The sequence below is a fragment of the Mesoplodon bidens genome, assembly GCF_964165515.1.
Source record: "Mesoplodon bidens genome assembly, chromosome: 2".
NCBI classification, from domain to species: Eukaryota; Metazoa; Chordata; class Mammalia; order Artiodactyla; family Ziphiidae; genus Mesoplodon; species Mesoplodon bidens.
This window is the reverse complement of record NC_138177.1, coordinates 160,892,621-160,907,476: the sequence shown is the minus strand read 5'-3', so window position 1 is coordinate 160,907,476 and position 14,856 is coordinate 160,892,621. Positions and strand designations below refer to the sequence as shown.

The window sequence follows — 14,856 nt, the reverse complement described above, 5'->3', positions numbered from 1 at the left end:
GGCACGGAGACCCTGGGTGTGTGTGTGCTGGTATGTGAGTGGCATGGGATCCATGTGTGGACTTGGTGCACTGTGTAGCATAATATGTGTCAGTATGTATTCATTTGTTTACTGTTGGCATCTGGACACATGTAAGTCTTTTAAATTTATTTAACACTTAGGTAGCACTTATATGTGCAGGCATCTTTCTAAGTGCTTCATATGTATTAACTAATTTAATCCTCACAACAATAATGAGGTAGGTACTATTACCCCCACTTTACAGATGAAGCAGAGAGAGTTTAAGGAACTTGCCCAAGGTCACAGAGCTGGTAAGAAGCAGAGCTGGGATTCAAACCCATGTGATCTGGCTCTGGAGCCCAGGCTAACGCCTACCTTATTCTGCCTCTTGTCAAGCACACATGGTGGGAGGGAGAACAGGTCAGTGTTTGGGTTGCAGGTGTATTTTGTGTGAGCAGGTGTATGTGAGGCAGTAAGGGGGCAGGGGGTAGGAGGGAGGAAGACCAGAGGGCCTTCCTGCACTTCCCTTGGCAACTCTGGGAGTTAGCCCTGTCACTTCATGGCTATGAAGGTCACCTCACTTCCTTGAGCCTACCTTTTCATCTGTAAAATGGGCTAATTCCCAGGCTTCACTTTGTGAGGGTGAAATGATATACCCTGGGAAGGCTCAGTGGCTGGCACTGGGAAGGGCCTCAGTAAAGGTGAGCCCCCTTCTCTTCCTCTGTCTCCAGGTCTGTTCCCTGGGGAAGTAGAAGGTCTGGAGAAATGGTGTGGAGCTGACACAGTGGCAGGGTGCCTGGGTATATGTAAGCTGTGTGATCTTGGGCCAGCTCCTCTCTCTCACTGGGCCAAAAGAGAGGCTGGGGTGGCTGGTGTCTGGGGGCCCTCCTGGAGTATTGTCAAGGGGCCAGAAGGGCCTGACCACTCCTCTTTGTCCCTTGACGCCCTCGGGGACCCAGGTGGGACTTGGCTCGGTGGCCATGGGCAAGCAGAACAGCAAGCTGCGGCCCGAGATGCTGCAGGACCTGCGGGAGAATACAGAGTTCTCAGAGCTGGAGCTGCAGGAGTGGTACAAGGGCTTCCTCAAGGACTGCCCCACGGGCATCCTCAACGTGGATGAGTTCAAGAAGATCTACGCCAACTTCTTCCCCTACGGTGACGCCTCCAAGTTCGCGGAGCATGTCTTCCGCACCTTTGACACCAACAGCGATGGCACCATCGACTTCCGGGAGTTCATCATCGCGCTGAGTGTGACCTCACGTGGCCGCCTGGAGCAGAAGCTCATGTGGGCCTTCAGCATGTACGACCTGGACGGCAACGGCTATATCAGCCGGGAGGAGATGCTGGAGATCGTGCAGGTGGGCCCCTGGGCCCCTCAGAATGGCAGGCACAGGGCCCAGCAGCTTGCGCCTGCCAGCCCTCTTTACCCTCTCAACAGCCCTTGTGGGTAGGCAGTGACAGGTGCTATTCTTACGACCCATTTAAAGAAATCTTTAATAGGAAGTAATTTCCAATTTAAAGTTGAGAAAACTTCCACATATCCTTTACCCATCTTCACCAATGAACATTTTACCACATTTTCTTTATCATCATGTGTGTGTGTGTGTGTGTGTGTGTGTGTGTGTGTGTGTGTGTAATGTTTTGTTGTTCTGAACATGACCCTCTACCCCTGAATACATCAGGACAGATTTCCTAAGAACAAGGACATTCTCTTACATAACCCATAATATGATTATCAAAGTCAGGACATTTAACATGGAAACAATGCTATTATCTAACTTACAGACCATATTGAATTCTGCCAACTGTCTCAATAATGTTCTTTATAGCATTTTTTGCTCTGGTCTAGGATCACACATTGTATTTAGTCATCTTATCTTTTTAGGCCACTTTAATCTGTAACAGTTCCTCAGCCTTTCTCTGTCTTTCAAGACTTGACATTTCTGCAGAGTACAGGCCAGTTATGTTTCACTGATCCTCATTTACTCATGAGGAAACGGATGCTCAGAGAGGTAAAGACACTTGCCCGAGATCACACAGCCTGTGAATGGGCCACCTGGCTCTGTCGCCCACATTCCAGCTGGATACCCAGCCACCTTCCAACTAATTGATTGAGAGCCCACTAAGAGCCTAGTACTGTGAGATGCTTATACCCATGAGCTCAGTGCATCCTTACAACAACCCCATAAGGCTCAGAGAGGTGAAGTGGCTTGCCCAAGGTCATGCAGCATCTAAGTGGAGTCAGGTTCAACTTGGTCAACACTCAGAGCTGTCTCTTAAAAGGGGTCTGGCTTCCAGTTCTGGAGTTGGCTTCAACTCTTCAGTTGCTCATCTGTAAAACGGGGATGGTGAGGCTGATCTCACAGGGATACTTAAGGACCTGATAGGAATGTCCTTTCTTAGAACAAATTTAAGCATAGTACGTTAGCTTTATCTCAAAAACCTTCCAGAGTGCCCATCCCCTCAGAAGCATTGAGGTCCATCAGGGATCTGGTCCTATTTTGCCTACCAGTTCCTTGTTCACTTTTTCCCTAAGCCTTTGTTTCTTCACCTATAAAGTGAGGGTGTTAACCCCTTCTTCCAAGGCTATTGTGGGTATAAAGCAGGATAAAGACTCTAGTAGATGGCCTGGCATATAACTGGCACCCAGTAAACATCAGCGATTGTCAGTTATTATTTTCTCCTCTGCACATTCTCTGCTCCAGCCAGAATGGCCTTTTCAACATCCGCGGAATGTGCCACTTTGTACAGGCTCTCGCTCCCTTTCCTTCTGCCTTTCTGAATTCTTTCCCTTCTGGTCCCTCAGCTCTGCTGTCTGCTCCCCCTCCCAACTCATCCAGCCACTAGTGGACTCTTGACTTTGGCTTCTGGGTCTGCTCTCTCCAGCTAGAGTGGACTGGGCTGCCTTAGGATGTGGTGCTCTCCCTATGTCTATCACTAGGGAAAAGACTTAATGATTATCAATGACTCCCATGGGCCAGGGCTTAACTCTCTAGTTGATGGATAGTGGAGGGTTCTGGGGTCCTGGTGGAAGGGTTGGGGTAGCCAGGGTGGTGGAAGATCACTCAGGGATTGGGCAGCAGCTGGATACCAACTAATCTGTATGGATGTTCATGTTTTACCACTTAGTGTGGTTGCCTGGTGTATACTGGTAAATGTCAGCCTTGCTGGAAGCTCCAAACCCAGGGCATTGGTCAAGCCAGTACCATTCTTTGGGCATCCTTAGGACCCCTTCCTGGCTGGCCTCTGCTATCTAAGCCCTGGGTTCCTTTACAGCAACCCAGCGGCTCCAGACGACCGGTGCAGACAGAACTCTGCAAACCCTAGTGACCGATTAATTACAAATCGTCTCCACTGAAACAATGAGTGAGCAGTAATTCCAGACAATTAATTAGGAGGCCCAGGAGAAGGGCTGTCACAGGGGAGCAGTCACTCTCTAAGTCACTTGCTCAGTCCTTCTCAGGACGGAGCCCTGTGCCAGGTGGTGGGCACACTGGAAGGGAAGAGACCTCACCTCAGCCTCTTGGAGCTCCCACTCTGCTGGGAGAGACAAGTGTGCAGGCCACACTGACCAGCTCGGTGACAGGGGTGTAAAGGTGACATCTGGGAGTCCAGGGGACTGAAGGGCAGGGAAGACCTGAGGCTGTGGTGGTTGAGTAATGGTTATACTATGATCATGTTTACTGACCACTTACTCTAGCCAGCTATACACAGTATCTCATTTAATACTCTAGACAGTCCAAATGAGGGAGGTATGATTACCCCCATTTTACAGATGAGGAAACTGAGGTTAAGTACTTATCCAAGGCTACAGAACAAGTGATTAATGGAACCAGGCCACCTTACTTCATATACCCTGCTTTGAGGGGTCATTAGCACTCCACAAGCATCTATCCAGTGGCTAAGAGGGAGCAATTTCTAATCTGGTGTCTGCCCTCAATTTCCTTTCTGAGCTTCAATTTATTATCTGGAAAATGGGGATCTCAGTACCTGCTTTTCAGGGCTATTGCAAGGGTGAGAATAATGTATGTAAAGGACCTTGCACATAGTGGGTGTCTGTAAATGGTAGTTAGTATTATTGTTCCAGGCAGAGACTGTAAACCCTGGGAGACCTGAAAGGCGCAGGGGTATTTGGTTATGGCAGAATCACCTACTAGGGGAGGCCTGATGGTGGAGAGGTCAGCAGGGACCAGAGTGTGAAATGCCTTGAATGCCAAGGGCCAAATGTTTGGACTTGATAACAGAGGGCAGTGGGAGGTGCCAGTGGCTTTTTTTTTTTTTTTTTTTTTTGCGGTACGCGGGCCTCTTACTGTTGTGGCCTCTCCCATTGCGGCGCACAGGCTCCAGACACGCAGGCTCAGTGGCCATGGCTCACGGGCCTAGCCGCTCCGTGGCATGTGGGATCTTCCCGGACCGGGGCACGAACCCGCGTCCCCCGCATTGGCAGGCAGACTCTCAACCACTGTGCCACCAGGGAAGCCCTGCCAGTGGCTTTTAAACAGGGGAGTCCCTGTCAGATGCCAGGCACTGTGCTAAATTCTGTGGATCTGGGCACTAGCTAGATGTCCATGGTCCTTATCTGTATGCTGGGGCCGAGGAGCAATCCTACAAAGGCATAATTACTTCCGGAGAGTTGTCCCCAAAGGAGGCTCTGGGGCAGCATATGGGCCCTGACCCAGCCTGGATCAGAGAAGGCCTCCCTAAGAATGCGCCATGTAAGCTGAGCACCAAGGAGTGGGAGGCAGCAGAAGGAGCGTGGGGCAGCATCCAGAAGGAGCTGGGTGCACGGCAGGCCCGGAGGGAGGCCTGTGGATGTTGGGAACAAGGGGGCGGCCCCTGGGCTGGGGACGTGGCGGTGGAGATCTGTGTTTGTAAAGAGGTCTCAGAGGCAGCGTTGGGGACAGACCCTAGAGAGGCTGGAAGAGACCACTGCGGAGGCCAAAGCCGGATCTGAGGCTAGGGAAGTTTATGGGATGGGAGAAGGAAGGCTTCTTGGAGGAGGTGTCAGTAGCAAAAAGCTGGCAGACTGAGGCGCCGGGACCCAGCCCACAGGCCAAGTCCTTTGTGCTCTGTGTACGCTTAGCGCAAAAACCCTCCTTCGAGTCGCCTCCGAAGCTCCTGCATCTGGCGGCAGCCGTCCTCGGCCCAGCACAGCCGAGGCTGTCCCCGCCCCGGGCAGGTACTCACGTGCGTTTATTTGCATAATATCTCCCGCTCCTTGTGGACCCAGCTGCCTCCGGCCCTCCAGCGCTCAGGGCGGCTCTACGCCCCCTGCCGGCCACAGTGGCATCGCAGCCCAGTGTCATCCCCTTCGCCCAGCGCCCCCTGTCGGCCATCGAGGGCGGGCCGCCCGGAGCCCCGAAGTTTCTGAGAAGCAGCTCTTTCAACCTGGGACTTAACTGGGAACCTGGGGCGTCCGGCACAAGCTCCTTGGCCGGGCGTTCCAGGCCCTTCTCCATCTGGGCCCCAATGTCCTCCAACATCTCTCCTGACCCCCTGCATTCAGCCATCCCCAAGTTCTCGGCGTCCACTCAGGGCTGCCCGCTCTGGGGCCTTTGTACATGCAGATCCCTCTGCCAGCAATTCCTTTCCCACCGAGCGCTCCAAGGGAACTTGTTCAGGGCTCTCTCCAATAGCCCCCTCTTCTGGAAACCTTCTCAGTCTCAGAACTTCCCAGTTCCCCCACTCCTCCGTCACCCCCTCTCCGCCTCACCTTGGCGGGAGCGGCGATCATCAGCGCACCTGGGGACGTTTTTGGAAAGTTGGGGGTGGAGGGATCAGGCAGGCTCCCCCTCACTCCCTCCCCACCCGCCCCCCAGGCCATTTACAAGATGGTTTCGTCCGTGATGAAGATGCCGGAGGACGAGTCGACCCCGGAAAAGAGGACTGAGAAGATCTTCCGCCAAATGGACACAAACAACGACGGTGAGGAAGCAGGAGCGGGGCGGGGCGGGAGCCACCCCGGGGCGGGAGCCACCCCTCTTCCTCTCCCGCGGCTCGGCTCTTCAGCCCCTCGCTTTGCTGCTGCCTTCTCCTCCGTCACTGTTTCCCTCACCCCGCAGGCAAGCTGTCCTTGGAGGAGTTCATCCGCGGGGCCAAAAGCGACCCGTCCATCGTGCGTCTGCTGCAGTGCGACCCCAGCAGCGCCTCCCAGTTCTGAGCGAGGAGCCAGGTTTCCCCTCCCTGCCTTCACTGGCCCTCTCCCGGCTCTCAGCTTCCTCGCCCTTGTGTCTGTCCAGGCTGGGGGTCAGATTGCCACCCCCAGGGTCTGCACTCTGAGGGGCCTATGGAGAAAGGAACCCTGCAGCCCCCCCAAGTCCCAAGCCAGCAAGTGGTTAGCACCCCCCATCCGGGAGGCAATATCTCCCTTCGGCAATGATAGAGACACAGGCTCTGGCTTGGTCTGCCCCTCAGTCAGCCCTCCCTTACCTAGCTATCAGAACGTCAGCCATTCCCCCTCCCCCACGCCCGCACACACCCAGCCATGAGGCCAGACTTCCCTCCGCCACCCACGGGGCAAGCTTCCCTGCCTCCACCCCAACCCTTGTAGATCTCAGACTTGGTGGAGTTGGGAATCATGCCTGTCTTTTTATTTGGAACGGAGAGAAGGATTCCAGAGGTTTGGGGGCTTGAGGAGAAACCTTCCTTGAGCCATCCTTCCCTGCAGGAGGGCCTCAACTTTGCCTGCTCCTGCTCTTGTTGGCCCAGAGGCCATGATGCAAAAGGAAAACCTCCTGCTTCCAGCCCCCCAGCTGTGAGTCCCATGAACCCCCGCCTGCGTTTCAGCATTTTGATGAACACAGACCCACGGACCCCTCTGTGTGTCTTGTCTCTCTCAGATACACACACAGGCCCACAGACAGATGGGCAGACACACCTAGAGCGCCACCCACAGTGTCCTGTGTGGGAGAGCAGCACAGGCCCCCGGCCGAGCCCCCTCCCCCGCTGCATGCATCCACGTGGAGCATCTCTGTTCTTTTTAATATCTTCAGAATAAAGTCTCGTTTCAGTGCAGTGGGCTGGGTGGCTGGAGGAGAGGGGTGAAAGACCCACCCGGGTCCTGGAGTGGCATTGAGCCCCCTTGGCTGGCTCCAGGAATCCTGGCCTGATCACAGTGCAGACTTGGCTGGAGGGCCCCAGTGGCCACAGGGCTTGGGTGAGGCAACAGCTGTCAAAGGGTCATCAGCCCAGAGCTAGTGCAGCTCGGCAGGTCATGGTCCTCCACAGGCTCTGGGCTCTCCCGCATCTGTGAAGACGTCAGAGGCTACCAGGCCCACTGGGTCTGAGTCTCCTCCTCCAGGACATCCAGAAAGTGGGACGGGTGGGGGTCTGGGAGGATTTTGGGGTGAAGGGACATCATTACTCTCCACTATGCAAGAGTCAGGCCATACCCTTGGAGTGCCCCCAATTCCAGCCCAGATACCTCTCCCCCTCCCCAAGACTCATCCTGGGCCTTGGGAGAGCCAAGTGTCAGCTGTATGACTTAGCTGGGAGATCTGAGTTCTCTGAGCCTCCAAGTCTCTCCTTTTGGTCCTGGGGAGAAAACTATTGCCCCAGTTTTCAAGGTGGGGGCCCGTTACAGAGGGGTGGGGACAGATCAGCCTGAGCTCCCCAGCAGGGGCTCCCAGGAAGTATGAAGAGTCAGGGCTTGGGGGGATGGCAGGCCTTACCATGTGATGGCTGCTTTTCCCCAACCAGGGCCTCAGTTCCAGCAACTGGTGGGCGATCTGGGCACTGCGGACAGCAAACACACTCTCTGCCACGCAGAACAGTAACGAGATGCCCCAGAGACACAGGCTGGAGCTCTGTAGGGGGACAGGGGGCAGTGATGGCTGCCTGGGGTTGGGGAGTGGAGGGCAGGACTCCAAGAACCCTACCCACCTCTGATGAGCACCTCGCGGCCCTCCCACCCCATCCCAGGCCTGAGCACTTACGTAAATGCGAGTGGGGTCGAAGGGACAGTTGGGCGCCAGTTCCAGTAGTTCGGGGTCCCCAAAAGTACAGGCAGCCAGCAGTGCCTGGCCCTGGGTGGCAAAGGTCACAGCAATCGAGGCCAAGAGGCTGAGAGCACAGGTCAGACAGAGAAGGGCACAGGCCACGCTCGAGCTAAACACTGCCCAGCGCTGGATGGAGGAAGCCACTGGTCAGTGGACATCAGGTTCGGTCCCATGGGCAGCTCTGGCCCCCATGGGGTCAGCCTCACCCCCTCCAAGCAGGCCAGGCCCTTGGGGGTGGCTGCTGCCCCTACCCGCACAGCCCCATCCCAGGAGGTACCACATACCAGAGGTATGCTGGGGAGGTAGCGTGATAACACGATGACTGCAATGCCTGAGGTGATGACCTGTGGAGGAGGCTCAAGTCAGCTCTGACCCCCTGCTGGAGGAGAGTGGGCAGGGGGTCAGGGCCACTCTCCAGCAAAGATTCCACCAACACCAACTCTAGCCCTCCAAACCCGCAACTCCTGCTTAGCTTTGGTTTCATTACCTCCATCTGCAGGGGGACACTGCCTCTTCATGGTCCAGCCCTGAAGTGACATTTCTAAAACACAGTCACTCCCTGCCTACAACCTTCCATGACTCCCCACTGCCTACAGCTGCATTTCTCAAGCAGGGACCTGTGTATCCCAGGGCCACAGAGCCATGTCACAGGATATATATGACATGTTTTCCTGGAGTGGAAAAGATTTTGGAAGAAACTCAGTAACTCAACTGGCAAGGAAATAAAAACAAAATTGTTACTTTAAAATAAACCAGGATACTTTATGGAGTAGAATTCAAAATCCCTAGGAGTATTTTTAACTATCGCAGGCTCTCAGTGACCTGGCCCCTGTCCCATCAGTTTCTCAACTCCACCCTGGGCCAGGCTCTTTCCTCATCGCCCTGGATACGGACACCCACACAGAGCCTGCGCTTGATGCCGCCTACACAGCGCCTTCTCAGGAAGGCCTTTCCTGCTCCTCTTTACCTGCTTGGGTTCTCCCTCCTGCAGGCCCCCCTAACCACCCCCAGCCCCAAGAGGCGGGTCCACCTCACTGTTAAGCCCACCAGCTGCCCTCTGGATCTTCTGGGTTCCACTCAGCTGGGCTCCCTCCTTCAGTTCCCTCACTTTACCAGGCACGGGCTGGACCCGCGGGAGGCAGGTGAGATGATAGGTGGCCCAGCAATGTCTGTAATTCACTGTGCAGCCACTAGTAAGTGCCTCAAACTCTCTGGGCTAAGCCCACTCAGCAGGAATGAGCTCAGGGAAAGGACACTGGCTTTGGTGTCAGCCACAGATTGTTTCACATCCAGGTTGGCTTCTTTGTATCAGCAAGAGGTTGGGTGAATCCCTGAGTCAGTTTCCCCCTATGTAAAGTGGGGAAAATAATGGCCCCGTGTTGCAGGGAGCTGTGGGGATTAACTGAGGAAATAAGAGCACAGCTAAAGTGGTGCAGCCCAGAGCCCATCCGTGGTGGACCTCCTCACCCTGAGCTCACTGCCTTGCCTGCCTTCCTCACAAGGTTGGTGAGACGAATAAACAACAATAATAGTAACCCCAAGGGACACTGCACATGTCTGTACAGCCTAGCTCTGTCCCACTGACTGAGGCTCTCCTACTTGCCGGGGCCCGTGATCCTTGCTTTAGGGCCAGCAGGCTGTCTGAGCTTCATTTTGCAGGGGAGGAAACAGGCTTAGAGAGAGAAAGAAATCTCTCAGCCAGGAGGTGGCAGGGATGGAACTCAAGACACTGATGTGCAGATGTTCCCCAAAGGCTGTAGCCACCTCTTCTGACAGTTGGGAAAGGGCTTTACGAACTTGAGAATACCAGGCCCCTTCATTCAGGTATTCATCAAACAGGTACTGACATCCAGCCATAACCATGTCTACCATTTATTGAGCACTTATAGTCCAGGCCTAATGCTAAACTCCTGCCAAATTGTTTTTGTTTTTGCGGTACGCGGGCCTCTCACTGTTGTGGCCTCTCCCGCTGCAGAGCACAGGCTCCGGACGCACAGGCTCAGCGGCCATGGCTCATGGGCCTAGCTGCTCCACGGCATGTGGGATCCTCCCGGACCGGGGCATGAACCCGTGTCCCCTGCATCGGCAGGCGGACCCTCAACCACTGCGCCACCAGGGAAGCCCCCAAATTAGTTTTTTCAGTGTCTCCAGAGCAGACCTTATCCATTCCCACCTCCACACCTTTGCATTTGCCATTCTCCATACTTGAAAGCCATCCCAGCTTCCTCTCCTACCTGCTGGCCCTAGCAGGCTTCATACCCAGGATATGGTAATTGCAGCCTATCTTTGAACTCCTATTCATCCATCAATACCCACCTCAGGGGCCTCCACCTCTGGGAACCCTCCCAAGCTGAGCTGATGCTCCTTCCTTCTGGCCAACAGTGCCTTGACTATTTCCCTATTGTAAAAATAATCCAAGCTCACAGTAGTGAGTGTTAACCATGTGCTAGGCACTGTGCTCAGCACTTTATGTGGATGATCTCATTCAATACTCATCAGGACCCTCTCAGATGGACACTGTTACCATCCCCATCTTATAGATGAGGAAGCTGAGGCAAAGAGAGGTTGGGTGACTGGTGCCGTCGGTAAGTGGCGGAACAGGGGTTAGTACTTGGGGCTCTCTGCCTGCCCACCCCAGGCTGTGGGTGGGCTCATCGAAGCCCCTTCCAGCACCCTCCAGCCCCCTCCTGCCAGCCACCCTCCCAGCCTGGCCATACCACGATGGCGGAAGTGACAGAGAGGATGTTGACCACAAGGTACTGCACAGCCACAGCATCGTGGGGGGCTCCCACATAGCGCAGCACCGTGCCGTGGAGGAGAGCGGCTGCGATGAAGCTCACGTGGCCCAGCACCACCAGCACCAGCCCCGTCTTCATCAGCACCTTCCGGAAGTCACCCACAGTCAGGCCACCTGTGAGGGACAGCCATGTCAGGGCCATGGGTAGGGCTTATCCTGCTGGGCAGAGGAGAAAACTGAGGCCCCTGCAGGAGTGATGGACATTGGTTTCTAAATCTATTTCTGGGTGACTCGAGGCCAGTAACTTGTCTTCTCTGTGCCTCAGTTTCCTCATCAGGAAAAGGGGTTCACAGTGCTTTCATGAGAGTCCTTGGATCTCTAAGGTTGGAAAAGCATACAGGTGGTACTTAATAAAGGGTAGTAGTCCTTGTTAGTGTTCAAGGTCATGCGTGGCACAGTTAGGATTTGAACCCAGGTCTCTAGCTCTAGACCCATGATCCTTCCACTAAGCTTTGCATCCACTGATTTTTTTCATCCATACATTTGTTACATCAATGTTCACTGAGTGCCTGCTCCATGCCAGGCCCTGAGGTACCACAGAGAGCTTGATAGTCACTGCCCAGGCCCCAAGGAGCCCCTAGTTCACTGGGCAGGGATCAGGTTCTATTCAGGATTCAGTTTGGTGTAAAGAGCCTGGCACACAGTAGATACTCAACTCACAATTGCTGAACTGACTCCAGCAAAATACTCAAACTTTTGAGTTTTCATTTCCCCATCTGTAAAATGGGAAGAATAACCCTTGTTTCCCAGTGGGGAAGGAGGGTCCCATGAGGAGATGGATGGGAAAGTGGGGCATACCCGGGGGGTGTTGGGAAAAGCGAGCTCTTGGTGCAGGGGCACTAGGCAGGGACACGGCAAGGTGCAGGAGGCTGAGGTCAAAAGAACATCAGGGACTCATACGCAAATCCTCTCTGAGTGTCCAAGTGGCTACTCGGCCCCTATCTGCACACCCCCAGGATCAGGAGCCCTCCTTCTGGCTGTTCCAGATCTGCTCTTCAGAATGTCCCCTTTGGGTCCTGGCTCTGCACAATGCTGGCCCCTTAGGCCCACCAGCCCCCTCACTCTAGCCAGCTCTGTGAGACTGGAAGACTGGCCTGGCCCCTAGAACTAAACAGCACCCCCTTCTTCCTTTAGCTGCTCTTTGTGGGACCTGTGAGTCCCTTCCTAGACCTCAGTGTCCCCATCTGTGGCAGCAAGGATTGGGTCATATTTCATATATGGGAGTTTTGCAGCCAGAGAGAAAGAGAGAGAGGAAGGAAGGAATCCCTAGACCGGATGTCCCTGGGGGCGCTGCGCCCAGAGGAAGCCCCCGGGAGCAGAGAGGGCTGGGGCTACTCAGACACACACACCCTCTGTGTGACTTTACACCAGCCTCTCTCCCTTTTGGGCCCCAGCTTCCCCATATGTAAAATGGGAAGGGGTTGGTCTAGCCGGTCTCTGAGATCCTTGGAGCCTTCAGGACCCTCTGGAGCTGTACCAGATCGAGGAGAAGCAGAGGGCAGACGATGGGCTGGACAGGCACCGTGGGACTGGATGGCATCATGAAGATTAGCTGCTGGCCAAACAGGAAGGGGCATGGCAGCTTTGTTCCAGGGGCCTGACCCACTTCACCCCATCCACCCACCTACCTGGCCACCCAGACACCACCCGGCTCAGGGCTGAGCTCATGAACAACAGCATCCCAGGACCAAGACTTGTCAAACTGGAGGTACAGTGCCAGCGTGGGGCTGTGCCTGGAGCAGTGGACAGAGTCTCAGGGCAGTTCCTGGCTCAGGAGGGATCTAGGAGGTGGTGCTCCCTCGCCACTTTACAGATGAGGAAACCAAGGCTCACGAGTTCTCTTGGCTAGAGAGTAGGGACTCCCCAGGTCTGTCTGATGCCCAAGAGCAGCATCATTGTGTCCAGGGAGTGAGAGGAGGGGACACATCAGTCCTACTCCTCTGTCTGGATCGTGTTTGCCAGTGGCCCTTCTCACCTGGCCCGGTTTGGGGGAGTGGAGGGTGTGGGAGCCGGAGACCTTTGGGAGGCTGAGGAAGCCGAGGGCAGGCAGCCTCTGGTTCGGAACTGAATGCCCTCCCTGTGCTCTCCCTTCTGTGGGCAGTGGGGGTTGGCTGCTCTCCTCCCACCTGGGGGTGCCTCCTCCGCAAGAAAGGAGAGCGGGGAGCAGTGGGGGCGGGCGAGAGGCCGTGGTGCTACCCCACATCGGAAGATACCAGAAGCCCTCCTCTCGCCAGCTCAGTGCTGAGGAAACTGAGGCCCAGAGCAGAAAGTGACCTGCAGAGAAGGCGGCCTGGACCCCGGGGTTCCGGGCGCCCACGACAGTGCTCCGCCCCTGCCAGAGGATCTGGGGCGGGTTCGGGTCTCCCGGGCCGTCCCCCCCGCGGCTCACCCAGGCGCAGACACATCTCGGCTCCCGAGCGGGGTCTCCGCGGCGGCTTCAGCGGGGCTCCAGACGCTGCGGGCGGCCGGGCGGCCCCACTCCCATACTGGTCCGCAGCTGCCGAGTGCCCAGCAGAGCCCGCGCCGCGCCCACTTCCCGCCTCGAGCCCGGAGCGCCCGGCGCCCGGCCGGCCTCCTTTCCCGTCACCCCCTGGGCGGCCCGGCCCCGGGAGGGCCCTGGCGGCTCGTTTGCATCCCGGGCCGGTCTGACCGGCTGGGCAGCCCTTCCTGGCCCGCCCGGCTGAGTCACAGCGCTGGTCTCACCCACCCGCCTCGATGTCGGCCGGCACCCGGCCAGCAACCCCCCGCAGCCCACCCCGCTCCAGTGATGCCCATTTTACAGATAGAAACTGAAGCCTAGAGGAGCTGCGATCTTCCCGGCTAGGGAGTGAGATGGGGGCCTGATGCGTGGTTGTCACGACCTGGTGGGCAGCTGGACACGAAAGCCCCGGGTTGAGGGCTGGGAATCCACTTCTTTCTAGAGGGTGGGGAAGTGCAACAGTGGGTGGTGAAAGAGCACTACCTCGGGAGCCAGGCTCTGTCCTTGACCTGCGCCGTGACCTCAGGTTTCCTCCCTGCCGTGGCCTGAGGGTCTTCGGCCACATGCTGAGCAAGGTGCTTTACTTGTGGGGGTGGGGATGGGGGGGGTCTCTGTTCCCTTCTCAGAAAATCAGAGATCATAATTCCGGTCCCCTAAAGTCATGGTGAGATACAAAAGTGAGGTAAGAAAATGCTTTGAAAACCCTCTAGAGTATCTTTGCAAAGAGCAGACTTAGCAGGAGCATGTAACAAGAGCTTTACTATTCCTGGCTATTGGTTACTGTGCCCTTTAATGTGCCAGAATGACCCTTTGTTTCATCCTCAACATGTAGAAATGGACTCACACAGGAGTGTCCAGCGGAAGAGGTGGAGTAGGGGTCTCAGTGCCCTTTCTCTAATGTGGCCGTGCTGTGGCTGCCAGCCTGGGCTCTTGGCCCTCAGGCAGGCCTCTGGGAGGCACTTCCGTGGTATCTGGGGAGCATCAATTCACAGTCTGCACCCCCTACCCCACTGGTCAGTGGCCTTGAGGGTAGGGGCTGGCTTGATGCATCTAACACCAGCTGTCCACTGAATGCATGTGCCTTGTGTGTGGGGCACACAACTTACTGATGACCAAGTCCACCTCCCAAGGGCTGCCCTGGAGAGCACGTGTGGTCACTGCAAAACCAATGTCAAATCTCATGCATGTGCGTGCATGTGGCTTCTCTATCAGTGTCAGGCTGTCCCCTTGACACTGACCCCAACTGGGGCAGTCTGGAATTAGGCTGGGGACCCAGACCTTTTAAATGTCTTTGCTTTCAGATGAATAAATGAGGGTTCTCTCTTTCTATCTTTAGAACAATACTGAGAGTTAAAGATTATTACCCCATTTTACAGATGAGAAAATTGAGGCCCAGAAAGGTAAAGGGGCTTTTCAAAGAGCACACAGCATGTATCATTGGTAGAGCTGAGACTTGAATCCAGATCTGTTTAACTGTGAAGGCTGCTCCTGAGTGTGGTGGGGGACAGGGGAGCCATAGTCTCCAGGGAGTGGGCCTACTCTCTGGGGCCTCTGAGGAGGGAACGGCCCACCTGTTTCTCTTC

General features: G+C 55.5%; 2 protein-coding genes across 6 annotated transcripts; one reads left to right on the top strand and one right to left on the bottom strand.

Moving 5' to 3' along the window:
- Positions 1-980: 980 nt before the first annotated feature.
- On the top strand, positions 981-6,160 carry HPCA (hippocalcin; the record flags this gene model as incomplete). Its single annotated transcript, XM_081225114.1, has 3 exons — positions 981-1,358; positions 5,820-5,925; positions 6,063-6,160. 3 exons carry the CDS (start codon positions 981-983, stop codon positions 6,158-6,160), a joined length of 582 nt encoding a protein of 193 aa, XP_081081240.1.
- A 403-nt stretch (positions 6,161-6,563) lies between these two features.
- TMEM54 (transmembrane protein 54) lies at positions 6,564-13,454 on the bottom strand. 5 transcript variants are annotated; one of them, XM_081217366.1, is made up of 6 exons: positions 13,184-13,454; positions 10,715-10,908; positions 8,282-8,341; positions 7,935-8,123; positions 7,671-7,805; positions 6,564-7,246 (listed from the first exon to the last, which is right to left on the bottom strand). In XM_081217366.1, the coding sequence occupies exons 1-6, from the start codon at positions 13,197-13,199 to the stop codon at positions 7,172-7,174; spliced, it is 669 nt and encodes a 222-aa protein (XP_081073492.1). In that variant the 5' UTR covers positions 13,200-13,454; the 3' UTR covers positions 6,564-7,171. The 5 variants fall into 5 exon arrangements, with proteins under 5 accessions (XP_081073492.1, XP_081073491.1, XP_081073494.1 ...); XM_081217364.1 differs by having other exon boundaries at positions 7,160-7,329; positions 13,184-13,214; XM_081217365.1 differs by lacking the exon at positions 13,184-13,454 and having other exon boundaries at positions 10,715-10,951.
- Positions 13,455-14,856: the final 1,402 nt, after the last annotated feature.